This window comes from Panthera tigris, chromosome A1 (genome assembly GCF_018350195.1).
Source record: "Panthera tigris isolate Pti1 chromosome A1, P.tigris_Pti1_mat1.1, whole genome shotgun sequence".
Classification (NCBI taxonomy): domain Eukaryota; kingdom Metazoa; phylum Chordata; class Mammalia; order Carnivora; family Felidae; genus Panthera; species Panthera tigris.
In genome coordinates, this window is record NC_056660.1 from 168,047,128 (window position 1) to 168,068,178 (window position 21,051).

At 33.3% G+C, this 21,051-nt stretch overlaps 1 protein-coding gene across 9 annotated transcripts in view; it reads left to right on the top strand.

Annotated features, from left to right (window-relative positions):
- FER (FER tyrosine kinase) overlaps positions 1–21,051 on the top strand; it is a 428,416-nt gene that overhangs the window by 77,077 nt on the left and 330,288 nt on the right. For all 9 annotated transcript variants that reach the window (XM_042990938.1, XM_042990948.1, XM_042990943.1 and 6 more), the window contains 2 exons: positions 16,848–17,031; positions 20,217–20,354. In XM_042990938.1, coding sequence (XP_042846872.1) covers positions 16,848–17,031; positions 20,217–20,354 — 322 coding nt within the window. The remainder of the gene's footprint in view (positions 1–16,847; positions 17,032–20,216; positions 20,355–21,051) is intronic.

Here is a 21,051-nt window from a genome sequence, read left to right on the forward strand (position 1 = left end):
TTAGTTCATTGTATAGGCCAGAAAAGGACAGCTCAGAAATGGGTCCTAGGGACAGCTAGGCAGTGACAGTGAATACCCCCAGTATGGCTGTAGCATCCAGTCATTACTTTAGATAGTAGGGGGTCTTAAAACCCCAGTTTGACGTTTAGCTCCCAGCTAGAGAAGACAAGGCTTTGGGGGAGACAAGGCTTTGGGGGAAACAAGGCCTGAAAATAATTCCTATAGTAAAAGGGTTAAATTCTGGATTTGATTGAGAATGGGTTCAGTTGATTGAGAAAGGGCTCAGTTACTATAACTAACTGGAGGTTTAGCAGTAGTAGATCAGCAGGAAGGCTAGGTTAATGCTGAAATTCCAAATTCCTGACCCCTGCTGTGTAGATTACACAAAATACTTTAAATTTTGAATATTAAAATTTATGTCCAAAGGAACATCAGTTAATATTGTTTCATGTAAAATATTACACTCATTTGTAATTTGACTGTGGCATTTTAATTAATTATTATTATTATCTTTTGTAATATACCTTAACTATTAAACTTGTTTTGCTCTGGGCTGGGCTGAGAAAGCAAATATTTGTCTTAAGTTGACTTCGACTAATTCGAAACTAGTCTATTGATTATTATTTATAACATATAAACTGAGAACAACCAAAATAATTTTAGTTAGCCTGTTGAGTTGAAGTTAGTAATTCAGAATGTTTCTTGATAGCAGCATAGACTAATGAGTTCTTAAATGCAAAATATACAGATTTTACTTTCTTATTGTGGATTAAGTTCTGAATACTTTAATTTGGTTGAGCACCATATGGTTTAGGTTTAACCATAAAACAATTTTGTGAATGTATAAGTAAATGACTTCACAAAAGAACTCTTACAGGATCATATTGTATATGACTAAAGAAAGTTTTACTTTTCCTTTCCAATCTGGATATCTCTTTTTTTCTTTTCTTTTTCTTGTCTAATTGCCTTAACTAGAACTCTAATATTATGTTGAATAGAAGTAGAAAGAGCAAAGATGTTTGTCTTGTTCCTCAACTTAGAGGGAAAATCTTTCAAAATCAAGTATTAAGTTAGGTATAGTTTCAAAATTCTTTTTCATCTGGTTGAAGTTTCTTTCATCTTCCTGCTTCTCTCTCTCTCTCTCTTTCTTTCTTTCTTTCTTTCTTTCTTTCTTTCTTTCTTCCTTTCTAAAAATTTTTTAATGTTTGTTTTTGGGAGAGAGAGAGAGAGAGAGAGAGAGAGAGAGAGAGAATGCGAGTGGGAGAGGGACAGAGAAAGAAGGAGACACAGACTCCAAAGCAGGCTCCAGGCTCCGAGCTGTCAGCCCAGAGCCTGACACAGGAGTCGAACCCACAAATCAAGAGATCATGACCTGAGCTGAAGTCGGATGCTTAACTGACTGAACCACCCAGGTGCCCCTCTCTTCCTGCTTTAGAGTAGATGTTGGATTTTGTTAAATGCTTCCTTTGTATCTATTGAGATAAATATTTTTTCTTCTTTTTGTTTGATATGAATTACTTTGATTGATTTTCACATGTTTCAAATATTACATCAATCTCACATTCCTGGGATAAACTCCTCTTTGTTATGATGCATTATCATTTTTTATATTGTTGGATATGGTTGGTTAAATTTTTTTAAATAATTTTTTATCTATATCTTTGTTTCTTATATTTTTGTCTTATTTTAATACAAAGGTAATTCTATTCTGTGAATGGTTACCTCCTCTAACTTTTTAAGAAAGATTTGTGTTCAGTTGGTAATGGTTCTTAAATATATGTCGAATTTACTTAAGCCATCTGAGTCTGCTTGTTTCTATTTTTTTACTTTTTTTTGCAAAGATTTTAAAACTGTAAGCTCATTTTTTTTTTGATTGATATAGACTATTTAGTTTATCTGTTTCTTTTTGTTTGAATTTTAGTAGGTTGTATCCTTCAAGGAAATGTCTATTTCATCTAAGTTGGTGAATTTATTGGTATTAAATTGTTAATAATTTTCCTTATTCACCTTTTTAATTTATAGAATCTGTGGTGACATTTTCTTTCTCATTCTTGGTATTGGTGATATTGATATTTTATGTCTCTTCTTTTTTTTCCTAATCATTCTGGCTAGAAGTGTATGAATTTTATTAATCTTCTCAAAGATCAGCTTTTGGCTTTACTTCTGTTTTTCTTTCTATTTAATTGACTTATGCTCTAATCTTTGTTATTTCTTTCTTTCTGTTTGTTTTCGGCTTAGTTTTCACCATTTAAAACATTTTTTAAATGTCCTTGATGTGGAAGCTAAAGTCATTGATTTGAGAACTGTCTGTTTTGTAATATAGTCATTTTGTGCTCTCAATTTCCCTAAGCACTGTTTGGGCAACGTTCCCCAATTTTTCATACACTGTCTTCATTCTCATTCAGTTCAAAATACTTTCTAGTGTCCCTTTTGTTTTTTAATTTGATCTGTAGGTTTTTTTTAAAAGTGTGTGACTTAGTTTTCTAAAGTTTTGTCGTTTTTCTAGAGATGTTTACATTTTTTATTTATAATTTAATTACATTTTGATCTGAGAATATTTTTTTATGACTTCATTTCTTTAAGTTTATGTGTACTTGTTATCTGGCCCACAGTTTGGTGTGTTTTCATAAATGCTTCATTTTCACTTGATAAGAATGTGTATTCTGCTGCTGTTGGTTGGAGTGATCTATATTGTCAGCGTGGTTCAGTTAGCTAATAGTGTTTTTTGATTTTTTTTATGTTGTTATGGATCTTCTGTCTGCTTGTTATATTAATGTTTGAGAGAGGGCAATTGAAATCTCCCCCTCTAATTGTGGGTCAGTCTATTTCTTCTTGTCGTTGTCAGTTTTTGTTTTTGTTTTTTTTTTTCATGTATTTTGAAACTCTGTTATTAGGTGACTAAGCATTTACAATTCTTATATCCACTTGATGACCGCTTTATTATTATAAAATAATCTTTTTTATCCCTGGTAGTATTCTTTGCCGTGCTATCTATTGTATCTCATATTAATACAGCCATTCCCACATTACTTTGATTAGTGTTTATACAGTCTTTCTGGTTTTCATTCTTTAATCTGTTTCAGTCCTTATTTTTGAATTACATTTCTTGTAAGCAGCATATAGTTAGGTCATGCTTTTTTAGCTTGTTAATGTCTACCTTTTAACTGGGATTATTCAACTATACTCAATGTGACTTTTGATATTGTTATGTTTAACTATGTCATTTTGCTCTTTGTTTTCTTTTCTTCCATTTACTCTTTATTTTCCTTTTCATTTTATCTACCTTCTTTTGGATGAACATTTTCTTGATTCCTTTTTTTCCTATTTTGTTGTCTTATTACCTATAACTTTTTGTTATATTATGTTATCTTTAATTTACCATAGTGTATCTTCAACTGATATTATAATACTTTGCTTTTAACATGGAACCCTTACAATAGTGTCATCTTCCGGTCTGTGTGCTATTGTTGTAATATATTCCACTTTTGCGTACGTTGTAAAGTCCACACTACCTTGTTAATGTTTCTTTGTTTAAATAGTTATTTTTAAAACTACAGCAGAACACTTCATATATTTATCTATGTAGTTATCTTTTCTAGCATTTTGTATTCCATCTGGCGTCAGTTAACTTTTGCCTGAATTACCTACTTTAATGTTTCTTGTAATGTAAGTCTGTAAGTAATAAATTCTTTCAGTTTTACATGCTTGAAAAAGTTTTTATTTTACCTTTGTGTTTGAAATATATCTTTGTTGGATATAGAGTTCTGTTTTGTCATTTTTTCCCCCTCTTTAGGTCTTTAAAGATGTTGTGCTAGTGTTATGTCATAGAGAAATCTATTCTAATCTTTATCTTTGCTCTACACATTTTATTTTCCTTTGGTAGCTTTTAGCTACTCTTTATCATTGGTTTTAAGAAATTTGGTCATGATGTCCATTGCTGTAGTTTTTTTTTTTTTCCTTGTGGTTGTTGAACCTGTTTTATCTGAGAATTTATAGTTTTCACCAGATTTGGAAAACGTTCAGCCATTATTTCTTCATGTATATTTTCTGTGTCCCCCTCTCTGTTCTCTGCTAGAGACTCTTGCTGCATGGATCTTAGGCTGCTAGTGGTTGTCTCACAGCCTACTGATACTCTTCATTTTTTTCCCACTTGTCTTTTTTTTTTTCTTTCTGTTTCATTTTGGTTAGTTTCTATGCTCTGTTTACAAGTGCACTCATCTTATTTCCTACAATGTCTATCTTTCTTTAATCCCATGTAATATAGTTTTCATCTCAGGCGTTGCAGATTATGCCTGAATAATTGTGATAATGGGTCTTTTCCTAAAACTTGCAGGTATCTACTTAACGCATTAACCTAAGTTTAGAGTCTTAGTGGACTTCATCATCCTTCTTCATTTGTTGTGAGAGTTTTATGAGTTTATTCATTCCCAGATTTTTTTAAAACTCACTATAATCTTCCACTTGCTTATGTTGTAAAAAATATACATAATCTTTACCTATAAACCTACATTCAGTCCCTTGTTCATATGCCATGTAGTATTTTTTTAGAGTTAAAATGTATTTTTTTAAGAGTTGAACCATATGGTATTGATGAAGTGAATTTAAATACAGTTTTTGCTTTGAAGTTTTATAGTTTGCTTGAAGATATACTGAAGTGTCAGAAAACCTGTTCAAAATAACTCTCATAGTTATGTATTCTGATATAGCCTATTTAATTGATTCTGTATGACTACAGTTATGTTGGGGTTTTATATTTACCAAGACTCAAAATACCCATGATAACATTCGCAGAGGTTACTCTTATGCGAGTAGAAGTCTGAATGCTTTTGCTTTATCACACATCATATTTCAGGAAAAAGAAACAGGATAAGCTACTCCACGTTACAAATGCTTATAATAGTCTAGAGAAGTTTGAAAGGAGCTCTCTCCACCCACTTATATAACAAGAGTAGGGAAACAAACTCTCTTTCAAATTTTATTTCTTTATGGGAAACAAAACAGAGTGCTAAGAGATTTGTAAACTCCCTGATTATGTACAGGCCCTCACTTAACCTATGCAGACAGAATAAGAAGATACCTACTACTAGAACTGTGGGGAGTTTGCTAGAAGTCTCATTCAAAAGTAAATTTTTCTGTAATTGGGAAGTAGATTTTCTTAAATTGCCTCTTCATGCATTATGAATAGTTCTGTAGTATTTTATAGCCAATTAAAATTGATTAGATCCATTGAGTTGTCTCTTTAGAGTACTTTAATTGTGAGAACCAGTTTGAAATGAGTCCAGATTTGAGACAGATGGTTAAATTTTTGTTTCAATAAATCCAAATTTAAAAAAATGAGTAAAACTTTTTGAAGGCTCTTTTAGTTGATTTTCTCATTTTTAGTCCAACAAGAATAGCCTTCCTATTCAATAATCTCTAAATCTTGGAGTTTTTAAAAACCAGAATCATGTATGCATGAAATGTGGAGGTCCCCTAGACAAATATTCTGAAATTCAAATTTACATCTCAGTTCAACATAAGGAGAAATGCTTTTTGGATATAGGACTTGCTAAAGACCAAAGCTAATAAGTTCAAGATACATTTTTCGATCATCATTTCTGTTGATGTGGCTTTCCCTCCCCCCCCCCTTTTTTTGACCTACTTATTAGTACATGATATATCAGCAGCTGACATATGGCCTGAATGCTTTTCACTGCATGGAGCTTAATATGATAGGAACTTTATAAGGTCATAAAGAGTAATGACACTCTTTGTTGTTAATCTAATTTGCATTGGGTTAAAGTTGCAGAAATTGGAGTGACAGTTATAATATTCTCATTAGGTGCTGAAATATTATGTGGGATGGAATATGTCACATGATTCATTTATATTCTAGAGATAACTTCCTAAAATGAAAATAAAATTAAAGCACAATAATTTGATTTGTCCCTATTTTTCTTAGTTTTATTAAATAAACAAAGCTAAGTTTCATATACAAAGAGATTAAGAGAAACTATATCCTTTTGCTGATTTTCCTCTATATTTTATAGGTGAGCTCCTTAACAATATTAGTTTTGGACTTGATTACTAGAAAGATGATATAAACAGATGCAGAAGATAAAATTGTAATCTTTCTGTAACTTTTAGCTTTTTAAAAAAATTTTATTTAAGCTTAAATTTATTTTTTAATAATAAAAACTATATCAATTTATGCATTTTCTTTTTATGTGCCAGGCACTGTTATTTGTACTAGGGATACTGTAGATAACAAACCGTACAAAAATTCCTGCCTCTGTCAGGCTTACATTTTAGAGAAGAAGATAGCTAATTAACACAACAAATAAGTGAAACATATAGTATGTTAGATGGTGATAAGTACCATGGATAAAAATGAAACACAGCAGGTGGATAGGATGTTGGGAGAATGATCAGGTCAAGCCTCATGGAGAAAGAGACATTTAAATGAAGAATGAAGGAAGTAAGGAAGTGAAGTGTATGGTTATCTGAGACAGAGAGTACTCCAGGTAGAGGGAATAGCCAAAGCTAATTCACCGGGAGGGGATCATGTCTAGAATATTTGAGGAGTAGTGCAAATGCCTGTGTGTCTGCAATTGGTGGAGTGATAAAGGAAAGAGATGAAATCAGAGAGGAAGAGTGATGGTGAGTGGCGAAGGAGGCACAAATTATATAGGATTTTGGTCATTATCTTAAAGCACTTTGGCTTCTACTCTAAGTAAAATTGGAAACCATGGTGGGTTTTGAGCAGAAGAATGACAGGAATTGACTAATATTTTAATAGTATAATTTGGCATCCTTGTTGCAACTCCTCTGAGAGGTGGAGGGGGATGGAAGTAAGAGATTACTTCCAGGCTATTGGAGAAATCCAGGCAAGGTTTTATGCTGGTCTGGACCTGGGGTGGTAGTAACAGAGGTGGTGAGAAGTGGTCAGTTTCTGGATATACAGTTGATTCTTGTTATTTACAGTAGTTATGTTCTGTGAAATCACTCTGAACGCTAAATTAGCATTAGCTGAGTACTGAATCATTGCCCCTAGTGGACATAACATTAGGGTTTAAGTTCCTATAAGCAAGGTCACAGCATTTTTGGTGACTGATTTAATACATCATCCTGTTTTATGTATGTGTCTGTTTAAAGACACCTTCTTTAATATATGTGGTTGATTCATTAACATTGAACTCCAAACCAATAGTGCTATATGTCATGACTAAACAAAGCAATCTGCCATACCTATTTTCTCTATAAAGTACATTGTAGCCTTCTTAATTATAAGAATACTTGACAGCGCTTTAGTATTACTTTTGGCCATTTTAAACAGCAAAATCATCAGCTAAAAGCACAAAAATGCAATAAATGTGAAACTAAATAGGCTGCAGAATGGGTAGCTTCCAGCATGGGAACTGAAACAAAAAGGTAGACAGAGATAGCCTTGTTTGACCTCTCTTGGGAACATGTGTATCAAATGACTCTTGTGCTCTGCATATGTGTATATCTGTGATTGGCCTGGAAAGTATTTTGTATATTGATTTGAGGATTAGAAATAATTTTAGGCAGTAGGTGAATTCAGAAATATGGAATCCATGAATGTATATATGTACTGAAAATAGAGCCTAAAGGATTTGCTGATGAATTGGATGTAGTGGGTGAGACAAAGAAGTCAAGGATGATTTGAAGATTTTTGGCCTGAACAACTGGAAAGGTGGTTAACTGAGGTGGAGAAAAATATAGGAGTAGTAGATTTGGAGCTGAAGATCAGGAGTTTTTAGATTCTTTTTAGACATCTAACTAGATATGTCTAGTTTGTACTTGAATCTCTAGCTATGGAGAATTCCTGGGAGAGGTCTGGAGTAAAAGTATAAACTTGAATGTTGGTATTTAAGCCATGCCGTTTGATGACATTACTAAGGGTGTTCATTAAGATAGAAAAGAGAAGGGTCCTAAGACTGAGCCCAACATTAAGAATCCCAATATCAAGAAATAAGGAAGAAATTATAAAGAACACCAAGATAAAAGGAAAACCAGAAGAACATATTATTCTGGAAGCCAAATGGGGAAGGAAAAGATTTTGAGGAAGAACGAGAGATCAACTTGGTTAAGTACTACTAAAACATGAGATGAGGACCGTGATTTGGATATTGTAAAGTGTAGGTTATTGGAGACTTCGAAAAGAGCAGTTTTAATATTGCAGTAGAGGGAAAAGCTTAAATGGGATGGGTTTAAGAAAGAATGCTAGAAAAGAAACTGGAGATCCCTGGTACAGACAAATCGTTTCAGGAGTTTTGCAGTAAAGGAGAGAGAGGGAGGTAACTGAAAGTAGTCAAGGGAGGATGTTTTCTTTTTTTAAAGATTAGGAGCAACTACTGCTTGTTTGTTGTTGAGAATACTCTGGGAGAAAAGGAAAAGTTGATGAGGTAGCAGAATGAGGGAAGAATGGCTGTAGCAGTGTCCTTGAGTAGTTATGAGGTGATGAATCCAGTATCCAAGTGAATGGATTGGTTTTACCTAGGAGCCAGAGCCGTTTATTCATAGTAGTAGTCTAAGAAGGCCAAGCATACAGCTTTATACAGATAAGTAGGTAGATATATTGGTTATAGCTTGTTGAAGTTGTCTTGAAATTTCTTTTCTTAAGGGGGTTCCTGGGCTTCCTCTTCCCAAATTCAAAATCACAAGATATAGGCCAATAAGTATATAGTGAAAAGTTTTTCTCCTGACTGTTACCTGTTTTTTTTTTTTCCTTCAGAAATGACTAATACTTTGTTTCTTCTAGATATATTTTATGTATATCTTGTAGCTTTTAAGCTACTTACTTACTTAAAAGTATTCATCAACTTATTAGATAACCTTGTGTATTATAGTACATTATTCAGAGTTTGAGGTCAGTTACTGGTTGGTTATTCATGCTAAGTAAATGGTGATCTCTACACTTCCTTCTCTATAATTATATCCTAACATTATGATGACTATTTTGTGAGCCTTTGTTTTATTTTTTTTTGTCAAGCATCTTTTAGGAAAATACTGCCTATCCCTCACAGAACCTAAAACACCATGGGATGTGGATAAAGATTTAAAGGATGAAAGCCCTTAATTTGCTGGAAATGTTGTTATTCCACACAGTTGACTAATCTTATAAAGCAGAATGATGGTTTTGTTTTATTTTGTTTTGTTTTCATTCTGGCTGTGTTTATGTATTAATAATCCTCATAGTGGGAACATACCTGCTTTGAAACATACATATTGAAACCAAGTTTTCTTTTTTATTTTAGGAAGTGTTTTGATATTTAAAGAACAAATCATTGAGATATGTGATCTCTAGACTAAATAACTCCAATTTTTAGATTTAATGAATATTCAGATACTTTTGACTTTTGATCAGATTTTCACAGCTTTTGATTTTTAACTTTTATTTTGACATAATTTCAGACTTACATATCTATTAAAAGAAGGATACAAAGAATACCTTCACTCATACTCCCCAAATATTAATATTTCACCACATTTTATTTATTTCTTTCTCTGTATGTGAGAGAGAAACTTACAATGGCCCCTTTGTCCTTTTGATGTGTTCTTTTCATTCATCCTTTATTTTCTGACTCATCTTATACTTTTCATGCTCTGGATCCTGCTCCATTATTTTAAGGAACCATAGTTTCTTTTAGTGGTTTTCCATTTAGTATTTAGAAACCATTATTTGGGCACTGGGTGTGCTCATTTTCATGAGGGCATCTTTGTTCGAGGTCCTCTCAATGCACAGAGATAAGAAATAAGAAACACAAATGTATCAGTGCTTATTTCTATATCTGTTGATCTGTCTATATTAAAACTAAAGAGTTTATATTGAGACTTTCAATTCTAGTCCAATGCCTTGTGTTCATTTGGTGTTTTCATATTTATGCATTTGCAACTTCTTTCTCTGACAGTGGGAAACCTGGCTTCTGTTATTCACACTTTGTTTACTTACTTGTTCAATCCTAAAATAACAGAAAATCATTTCAGAATTGTTAACGCATGCCTCTTAAAGAAACTACAATTTGTGGTTTCTTTAGAGCTCTTTTTGTCTTTAGTCTTTCATTGTAATCAAATATTGTTTGCCAAAGTTTCTTAGATTAATTCTTTTCTTCCCCACTCCTTTCAGTGTGATTGCGTTATTCACTGGAAATAGTTTGGTTCATTTGTATCTGTTGTATCCCATTATAAGTTGTTTTGTCCTCTCCTATTCTTGTTTTTTGCTTATCTGTCTCATTAATGGTTTAACATTAATGGTTCCAAAAGTCAGTACTGTATAAAATTGTATACTTAGATAACTATTATCTTCTATAATCATTTCTCTCAGGTCATGAGCTCATGACCTGAGCAGAAATCAAGAGTTGGATGCTTAACCAACTGAACTACCCAGGTGTCCCAAATTTTAAGAATTTTTAAGTATATTACAATGATTATCCCCTTACCTGTTATTCGTGGTACACATATTTTTTACTAGTTTGTTGGTTGTCATTTTATTCTGTTTAATGTGTTTCTCCCCACCAATGAATGATGATACTCTAGCTACTGATACTGCTTTGAGAAATAAACTGTCCTTTGTTTCTGTCTCAGAACTTATGTCTTCTGCCCATCTTCATGAAGTTGAGGCAGGCTAATTTGTTAGCTTGCAAGTAGAATAAAATCTTGTACCCTTCATGCTCTTGACAAAGATTGATGTGTCCTTTTTTTATATATATTTTTATATTCTTTTTTTTTCCTACAGGATTTTTTTCCTCACTTGCTTTGCTTTGTTCCTTCATGGTTTCCCAAGTTCCTTCATTTTAACCATTTCTCCCTCTGAAGTGTTACCTTTCTAAGACTGTTTCTCATGCCTTTCACATATACTTTTAGTTCCCTTTCTTGTAGTCGGTTCTGTGATCTAGCATTATGTTTCCAGTATTTTCACATATAGAATGAACTTGCTTTTTCTGATGGTGATTTTAGACAAGTCTTAAGCACACTGCTACCTTTTCTCTTCTCTCTTTAGTTCATTTTTCTTGTTTTCAGAACAGCCCTTGGTATCCATGAAGTCTTGCAGTGGGAGGGTGAGAGATCTTTTGCAGTGATTTGGTGTTTAATTTTACACTCAGAGATAATTTTTTAAAAAATGTTTATTTATTTATTTTGAGAGAGAGAGACAGAATCCCAAGCCGTTTCTGCACTGACAGGTGATGCCAGCCTCGATCTCACAAACCGAACCAGGAGGTCATGAGCTGAGCTAAATTCAAGAGTTGGACACTTAACGGACTGAGCCACCCAGCTGCCCCTCCACTCACAGACGATTTAAAATTTGTACATTCACTGCCTACTATGCTGAGGATGAGGGTTTATTTATTTTTCTTTTTGTGCTTTATTAAATATTCAGATGCTCTGTGGGAAATTCAGAATTATGCTTTTACTTCATCCCAGCTACACAGAATCCTCCCCTTCAAAGCTTTATTACATTATAGAATATAGATTTGAGCATGGTATATTCAATTTATAGGTTATTAAACGATTGTTGGTCAGTTGAATCTAGCAATCATTATATGCAAGGAAATGATATTTCACAGTTTTCTCTTTAAAGGTATTTTGTTGAATTTTTAAATAAAATATCACTGTTTTAGTTCCTTGAACAGTTTAGAGTCTATAACACATGCCCAGTAAATATTTCTTGATTGATATATCAATTTTTCTTATACCAGGAAATTTATTAAAAGTAGCACAGTATGTGTGTGTATGTATATATATATATATACCTATATATCTATTGTATTTTTTAATGCTTTATAGGAGCATATAATCAAAAGGTTTTTTCAGCTCTCCAAATTCTATGCCCTCCTTAGCCTTTGCTGTTGTATTTTGACAATTTTTTTGCCATTCATTCTTCATCACTACCCAGTGAATTGAAAAGGGCAGATAATTTAACTCCCAGGATTAGAAATTAGGAGCTAAAATTTAGATTATATGACTTGCTTGGGTTGCAAAACTAATCAAAGGAGAAGCTGAGACAAAAAATGACTTCTTAACTTTGCTTTTGTCTGAACAGCATGGAATAAAATGGGTAACTCATTCATTGTTGCCACATGTCATACTTGAATTTTAACTTGCATGTGAAAAAACATATGTGGACATTTGGCCCAAATAACTTATAAGTTAGGATGAATTCTTGCTCATTTTCTTCTTTCTCAGAGCAATAAGTAGAAATTATATAGTTGAGGAGGAATGGTTTGACAGGAAAGAAAAATGTAAGATGGTAGAACATTTAGTTATCCAAATCAAAGCAGAGTCTATGTGCAGGCATTTTGCTTTTTGAAAATAATCACTTCTCATTTATTATCAGGAGGCTTTCCACCATAATATTTAGCAAATGGCAAACACTTCTGAAGTTTATAATAAAAAATACTCGACTTTCTAGACTAGCTGAATGAGTAGTCTTGTCTGTCTCTTGTAAATGTCAAACTTACATAATTGAGTTTTGCTAGCTTCATAATATTGTTTATGGCATGGCATATTGTGTATACACTCTGTTATTACAAACATTAAACAGATTTGTCAACAAGTGGTGACAAAAGAATTATAATACAATCTCTTTGTGAAATTCATTATGTGCAGGAGGAAAAATTAGATGTTTTCCTGCCTGTTAATTGACACATAGGACAACTCCATGCCCTGCTTGAATGCCTCTCTTCATTAAAAAAGAAAAAAAGTCATATGGCAACAGAGGTATAATTCTGTGCCTGTCAATAAGAATTTACTTAATCTGCATACTTCATATTAATTTTAGGCTCAAATGTTATTTAAAAGTTAAGAAAGAGTAATAATGATGTGAAATATTCTGCACCAAGAAGTGATGTGGCGAGAATTGTGTTAGGGTTTTTTGCCTCATGTTTCATTACGTGAATGGAACAGAAAATATTTTATTTGTGACTTTGGTTTTCACAAGGTATTACTATTTCTTGAATTTACTTACATAGTTTGTATGGGACCTAAATAATTATTTTAAAGTAAATCAGGAAAAACTATAATAAAATCCCTTTTGAAATCATGGCAAGTGAACATGTTCTTGGAACTTTCTACAGGGGAGGGAGGGTGTCGATTGATCGATCACGCACATGCACAAGTACATCAGATAACCAAATGCATAAGTGTATGTGAGCTGTAGAGTACAAAAGCAAACAAACCAAAAACCTGCTAAAACATGCCCTCAAATTCAGTTTTAAGCCCAAAGCTCTTATTAAGCTCGTATTAAACCCAAAGCTCTTTATTATTAGTAGTAGTATTTTAATGTAATAAATTCTGCCTTGGATATTTTCAAAGGCATTTAATTTTTTTCATAAATTGTGTTAATTACCACTTATAAGCTGTTGATATTTTGATATGGTTATAATAGTCTTCTTCAGATCGTTTGTCATATACTGGGTATGATAAAGAAAAAAAAGAAATTCTTAACTTTTCTAATAAGACTTTAGATTATAAAAGCTGAGCGTTACACATTTAGTGCATCATTTTTCACCATCTAGAAAGACAGATGGGTAGTTTGCAGTTTAAAAATCTGTGCAGATAGGAGGACAGATGGGTGGTTTAAATGTCTCCATGAAAATGTTTGTGTGGAGAGCTTGACTCCTGAAGTTGTACTAAAAATCCAAGAAATTAATTAGGAATAATAGAGTTCATATGAAAAGTAATATTTAAAAAATGATTTAAAATATGGAATTTACTATGTAGTTATACTTTGTGAATTTACAATAACAATTAACAAATTAGAACACAGTACTTAAATAGTCTTGCCTGGTAGATGCTTGCCTTATTTTCTTATTATCAACACGTAGACTCTAGAAAATTTCTTTATTACTTTGAATCAATTTGTCTGCCTAATTGTATATGACCAATGGAATTTCTGTCAGAATTTGCTGAATTTTAAGTAACATATATTTAAACTAGCTTAAAAATGATTAATGAAATTAAAAAAAGAAAATAAAAGGGCCTTGGAAAGGGCTGCTCTGGCAGTTTCTGCAGCAGGTGTTTGTCGAGTTTTCACTCTCATTCAGACATTAATGTGATTTAGCCCCCAGCCAAAAAATGGATTCTGATTTGGTTGGGTATGCACTTTGGCTTTTGAGTATTAGCTTCATATAGGAGTCTCATCCTGACTAGTGTGGATAGGGAGATAAAGGGATTGTTATTTTTGACGGAGGCTCTGAGGCTGCCCATAGATATGTAAACTGCATATACTCTTGGGGACATTTTTTGAAATATATTTTTGTAAGAAGGATGCCAAATAGCAATATTTGTGGGTAAATAAATATATTATTCTGTGTAAAAAAAACTATTATATTAATTGAACATGTAGGAGAATATGTTACTGAGAACCTTAAAATATCATTCATGATTAGTATTACTGAGGTAATTTGGTAATTACTAAGTTAAAAAAATTATCCCTAGTGCTATACAGAATGACTTAAAATTTCTGTAGGGTAACTGAGGCAAAAAAATGTATTGGGTTCTCAATGAAGATTTAAAAGAATTAAAAATTCAAATAAAACAGAACTTTTTTAAATAACGGTATCCTTCATAGGAAGGGGAAGAGTTATTTCATGAATTTATTTTAATTATATATTTAAAAATGTATATGATAATTGGCTCATGAAATAAAATATATTATCCTGTGAGTTGTAGTCCAAAAGTGAGAATATCCATTTCTTTAGTGGCTCATGTTATTTTTTCTGATCCCTTCAGATCAGAACTGAATTAATATATTTGTTCCCATCCACCTGATGTTAGAACCTGTTTCTAGATAGCAGTGAGAAGGGCTAGGAAAGATACTCTGGTGATTAAAATATTTTCTCCTTGAGAAGTTCTTTATGTTATAAAGTAAAATAGGCTTTCTAAGGTAGCAATTTGCAAATAACTTAGGAAATTAATAATGTCCCCATATGCAGGAACCAGCTGATGGGCTATGGCTAGAGAATTATGCTCTGTAAAATAATTCTGTGCAGCTCCCTGGAAGTCAGTGGTGGTTCTGGTACTTGGAACCACAGAATTTGTTGGTAGCAGGGACTTACCAGTATGCTGGAAAGATTTTCTTTTCCATCTGCTAGATGCAGTTTCTTTGTCTGAGAACTGGAGGGGAGATGAGGAAGGCAAGCAAACTGTTCTCATTCTATTGCCCTGCCTGTGCATATCTGAGGGTCTAAGGTCTCCTCTCTTCACAATAACACTGTCTTTACTCTGCTTTTGGTTCTTAGCTGGACACATTCTTCAACAGGGAATGCTTTTCAGACTCCTACCTATAGGGAATACTTAGATGGGTGCTGAACCTATGCAGAGTGGCAGCAGAGGAGAGCCTGTGGCGTCAAAAATTCTCAACATAGGGGTGCCTGGGTGGCTCAGTTGGTTAAACATCTGACTCTCTATTTTAGTTCAGGTCATGATCTCACGGTTCGTGGGTTCAAGCATGGTGTCATGCTCTATACTGACAGCACAACATTACTTGGGATTCTCTCTGTCCCTCTCTCTCTCTGCCCCTCCTCTGATTGCTCGTTCTCTCCCTCTCTCTCAGAAATGAAATTAATAAACTTTTAAAATAAAATTCTCAACATAATAAATATTTTGAAAAGTTTATTCCCTAATTCTAATTAATTGATAAAAATATTTGCTTGGTTTATATTGAAAATTGAAGATCTGCTTAAAAATTTCATTTATTTAGGGGCTCCTGGGTGCATCAGTCAGTTAAGCATCTGACTTCAGCTCAGGTCATGATCTTACAGTTTGTGAGTTTGAGCCCCGCGTCAGGCTTTGTGCTGATGGCTTGGATCCTGGAGCCTGCTTCAGATTCTGTGTCTCCCTCTCTCTCTGCCCCATCCCCTACTCATACTCCCTTTCTCTTTTTCTCTCTCTCAAAAATAAATAAGCATTAAAATTTTTTTCATTTATTTATATAGTTGTTTATGTTGTCACTCTGTGAATATTTTCTGAATTATTTTAATAAAGGTACCACAAAAAGTTTTAGTTCATAATATTATCAATATCTCCTGGACTTTTCCTGTATAGACTTTAAATTTCTCTGCTTTCAAGTCATTCACAACTTAAAACTGCTCTACTTATACAGACATATTTCCTTCACTTCGTTAATACTTATTCTGTGAGCTTATTTCTTTGCTTGCCTATGTAATTTTGCTTATTCTCTGCCCGTTTTCACTCAGTATTCCAATTCACCAGCGGCTATATGTTGAGGACTCTGTTTTGCTAGGTACTGAATTCCCAGTGTTTAGCACAGTTCTTGGTGGTGATCAGTGGATAATATTAATTAAATGAAAGGAAGAAAGGTGAAAAGGGAAGAAGAGAGGAAGGAATTATTATTATCCATTCTGTCTTTCTTATACCTTCCTGCACATGCCCTACCTTTTAAGGTTTGTTTTTTCTACATAGCCACCTCTGACTCCCCTTGTCTTTATTGAAACCTCAAACACAGACCTCAAAATTTAACATTGTTTACAAACTTTGTTGTTTTCTTGGTTACACTGTTTCATGTACATTGGTTCCAATTTGTGTAAGCTTCTTGAAGATAAGAAAGATCATTTTTCTGTGTAATTTCATAAAAAATTGTACATTAACTTTCATTCATCAAACATTTACTGTAATATATGTCTCCTTCATAGCAGCCTGTGTGCAAAATACTGACAAATAAGCAGTACTTTGTATAGAGCTGGGTATGTAGTATTATGCTCAATAAAATTTTGTCGATTATTCCTAAAATGTATGAAATAATATAAAATAGTGGTCACTCTGTTTGCATATAGTGAATATAAAACATCTTTATCTCTTTTAACTTTCTTCAACATTTTCTTCAGGGAAAGAAACCGAAAAGGCCAAGGAACGATATGACAAAGCCACAATGAAACTTCATATGCTGCATAATCAGTATGTATTGGCATTGAAAGGGGCACAGCTTCATCAGAATCAGTATTATGACACCACACTTCCTTTGCTTCTGGACTCCTTACAAAAGATGCAAGAAGAAATGATAAAAGCACTGTAAGATACATTTCCTATTTGGCATGAAGTCCCTTCATGAAGTGATTTTAACATTATTTTTTCTCCTAGTTAAGCTTTTGGAAAGAAGTTGTCTGTGTTTTGTGAACTTCATTATTGACTTAGCCCAGTGTGTATTTCACATCTGTTTTACTTTAGTCCTTCTTGATTTTCACTTCTCGTCTCCTTTCAGTTTGTTATCATCTCCTAAACCTTCTGGCTAGCCCTAAGAATGGTCCTTCTGTTTTGTATGTTTTTGTTCTACTCCAATTAGCTGGAAATTTAGGTGAAAAAAAAATTCATTAGTTGACAAGTGTTAAGAAGTTAATATTTTCAGAGGATTGAGTGTTTAAATATTGAGCAACCGAGAAGTCCAAAGGAAATAATTTTTTTTGTTAAGTTTTTAATTTTAATTCCAGTATATTTAACATACAGTGTTATATTAGTTTCCAGTGTACAATGCCATAACTCAACAATTCTCTACATAACTCAGTGCTCTTTAATCCCCATCACTTATTCTACCCATCCCCCGTCACACCTCCCCTCTGGTAACCACCTGTCTGTTCTCCAAATTAAAGTCTGTTTCTTTTAGACAGAGTTTGTCTCTCTCTTTTCGCCCTTTGCTTGGTTTTGTTTGTTTGTTTTGTTTTTAAATTCCACATATGAGTGAAAGAAATCATATGGTATTTGTCTTTCTCTGACTGACTTATTTCACTTAGCATTACACTCTGTGACTCCATCAAAGGAAAGAATTTTTTGAAGGTTTATTTGCCAACTTATTGTGTGAAGTTAACATCAACAAATGTTTATTGAATTTCTACTGTATGCAAAGCACGCTGCCTGTGAATTGGCCACAATTTTTGCCTTTAAGGAGCTAACAGTATATTCTGGCGAGTAAGTCAAGAGCACACGTTTACCATAGACATCAATGCAAGACAACAGAAAAAGATAGGCCATGTTTGGTAGAGTTCATCTCCTTTGACCTGGATTAGGTGATCTCCCATCTTCCCAGTAAAAAGATAAAAAAATTATTTTTAGTTGACTTGAATAGGTAAACTTTGAAGGGTATTGATAAAATAGTAAAATGTCTACTTAAAATATTTAATTTATAAATTTAGTTATGTCTATTTAAATTAAATATTGTTGATTCAGAAATACTTCCTTTCCTACTCTCATGAATCAATGTTATTTCAAACTCTTCACATGAATCCTCAATAATGGCATCTTCATCATCGCTAGATGTCTTTTTGAGACAGTAGTTTCCTATTTTTTGAGACATAGTAGTTTTCTATAGCATATTATCTTTAACTTCTAAACAATTATTTTAGACCTAGCATTTAAAATATCCAAGCATGATGATTTCACTGCAATTGAATTCCACGTCACATTGATGTAACGTTAGGAGGCTTCTTTTTTTAAAAATTCCATTTGTCTGAAGGTAGATATTAATAATAACCTCCATATCATATTATGGTATTGCTTTATGAGAGTTATCTAGATAGGCTCATTTACATTAATATTATTCAGTACTTTCACTTAATGTGGTCATAAGCCCAGGGATATTTACTAAGTCTGTTTTAAATTTCTCTGCCTCTCCTTTTTCTTTAAATTTTGTCAGGTGATTTCTGTAATCCTTCCAAACTAGCATTGCCTGAAGCAGTTTAAATCTTTTTTTTTTAAAGTTTTATTATTTATTTTAAGAGAGCATGTGAGTGGGGGGAGGGGCAGAGAGAGAGGGAGAGAGAGAGGCAGAGAGAGGACAGCGAGAATCCCAAGTAGGCCCCGAGCTGTCAGTGTGAGCCTGATGTGGGGCTCAATCCTAGGAATGGTGAGATCATAACCTGAGCCAAAATAAAGAGTCAGACATTTTTTTAAAAGTTTTTTTATTTATTTTGAGAGAGAGGTGGTGGGGGGCGGGGGGAGGCGGGTAGAAGGACAGAGAGAGAATCCCAAGCAAGCTCTGTGCTGTCACTGCAGAGCGCCAGGCAGGGCTTGAACTCATGAATTGTGGGATCATGACCTGAGCTGAAATCAAGAGTTGGACGCTTAACTGAGCCACCCAAGCAACACTAAATCTTTTTTTTCTTCACTCAAACAATATTTTGGCTATTTACAATAAAATAATTGAGAGAATATTAAATAAGAGAAATTTTGTAAGTAATAAATTTTTATGAGTAATGCTTTTGGAAAAGAAAAGCAAACAATGCCCCTAATATTTATATGGGAAAAGGCAGCATAAGCTTGTCCACACTTGTTATTGAGGCCATTCTTGACTGGTGGTATATTTTTACAGCATAGCACTTTTAAATTGGAGATTAGATCTTTGCCACCCTATTTTGTACTCATTAGATACAGTAATATATTAAAAAAAATTTTTTTTTAATGTTCATTTATTTTTGAGCAGAGACAGAACATAATCAGGGGAGGGGCAGAAGGAGAGACACACACAGAATCCAAAGCAGGCTCCAGGCTCTAAACTGTCAGCACAGATTCTGACGCAGGGCTGGAACTCACAGACTATGAGATCATTACCTGAACCGAAGTCCGACGCTTAACCAACTGAACCACATAGGCGCTAATATATATATATATATATTTATATAACCACCATAGAGCTAATATATTTTGTGGCAGTTTTACTACTGAAGGCAGGTAAGATGTGACATTTTTACTACTGAAGGAGAAGAGTTCAAGATGTCATTGAAGGTACAGAACCAGTTAAACTCTATAATTAAGACACAGAAAAGAGCAGAGGCCCAGGAGCAAGAGAAGAACCAAGGGATAGGGCATTTGAGGAAGTAGCAGCTACTGGAAAGAAATGTTGAAGAGATAGGAATTGATCCACAGTTCTATGTAATGGAATTGAACATTTCTACAACAGCATTTAGATATAGAAAGTCATCAATACTGACCTTACATTTTGAACATGTCAAATACATGTTGGAAAAAGTAATGCCTTATTCTAGATTGTTTGCTATTATCATGGTGTATCAAATGTAAATTGTGAATCTGTGCTTTTGTATAATCCCTTTATTTTACCATTCAGGTGTATGAAATAAGGTGATGTATGAAACCACCATCTGTAAATATTGATGTTACATTTCTTATGTTTATTGTTCTGAATTCCTTTTGGGCTGTGTTTCCCTTGAAAACTTAAAAATGTTGTAAAATTTTATTTTTGTTTTCAGAAAAGGTATATTTGATGAATACAGCCAGATAACCAGTCTTGTTACAGAGGAAATAGTGAATGTCCATAAAGAAATTAAAATGTCAGTTGAACAGATAGACCCTAGCACAGAATACAATAATTTCATAGATGTTCACAGGTATGTATGTATAATATTTTCACTCTTCTTTCATTATTTGTGATATTATTTTTTTCTACCATATAGTACTTAATGAAATAAGATATTCTATTGTTAGGACATAGGATTTACTGATTAATTTGTTTCTAACTATTTTAAAAGTTCTTTCTCAATGATAACTAATTTATATAATTATTTTTATTAAAATTTTTTTAATGTTTATTTATTTTTGAGAGAGAGAGAGAGACAGAATGTGAGCTGGGGAAGGGCAGAGAGAGAGGGAGACACAGAATCTGAAACAGGTTCCAAGCTGTCAGCACAGAGCCTGGCTCAGGGTTCGAATTCATGGACCATGAGATCATGACCTGAGCCTCAGTCGGACGCTTAACTGACTGAGCCACCCAGGCACCACTGTATAATTATCTTTAAAAATTTGTCAGTTGTTACTACATCATTGCTTAAAACTGTATTTAATCCATGAAATTATATATATATTTTAACATTTCTATATTGATAATGCTATGACTTTATATGTATATTCAATTTATGATGATATATCAATTACTTATCCATGCATACTTATTACCATTGTGACAGGAATGAACAGGTTAATAGCCATATTCTACAAATGAGGAAATTAAGGCTGAAATTACATGACTAGATCTTGGTGCCTGGGTTTAATTTGATTTATTCTATTTGTATTTGCTCTACTTTGTAA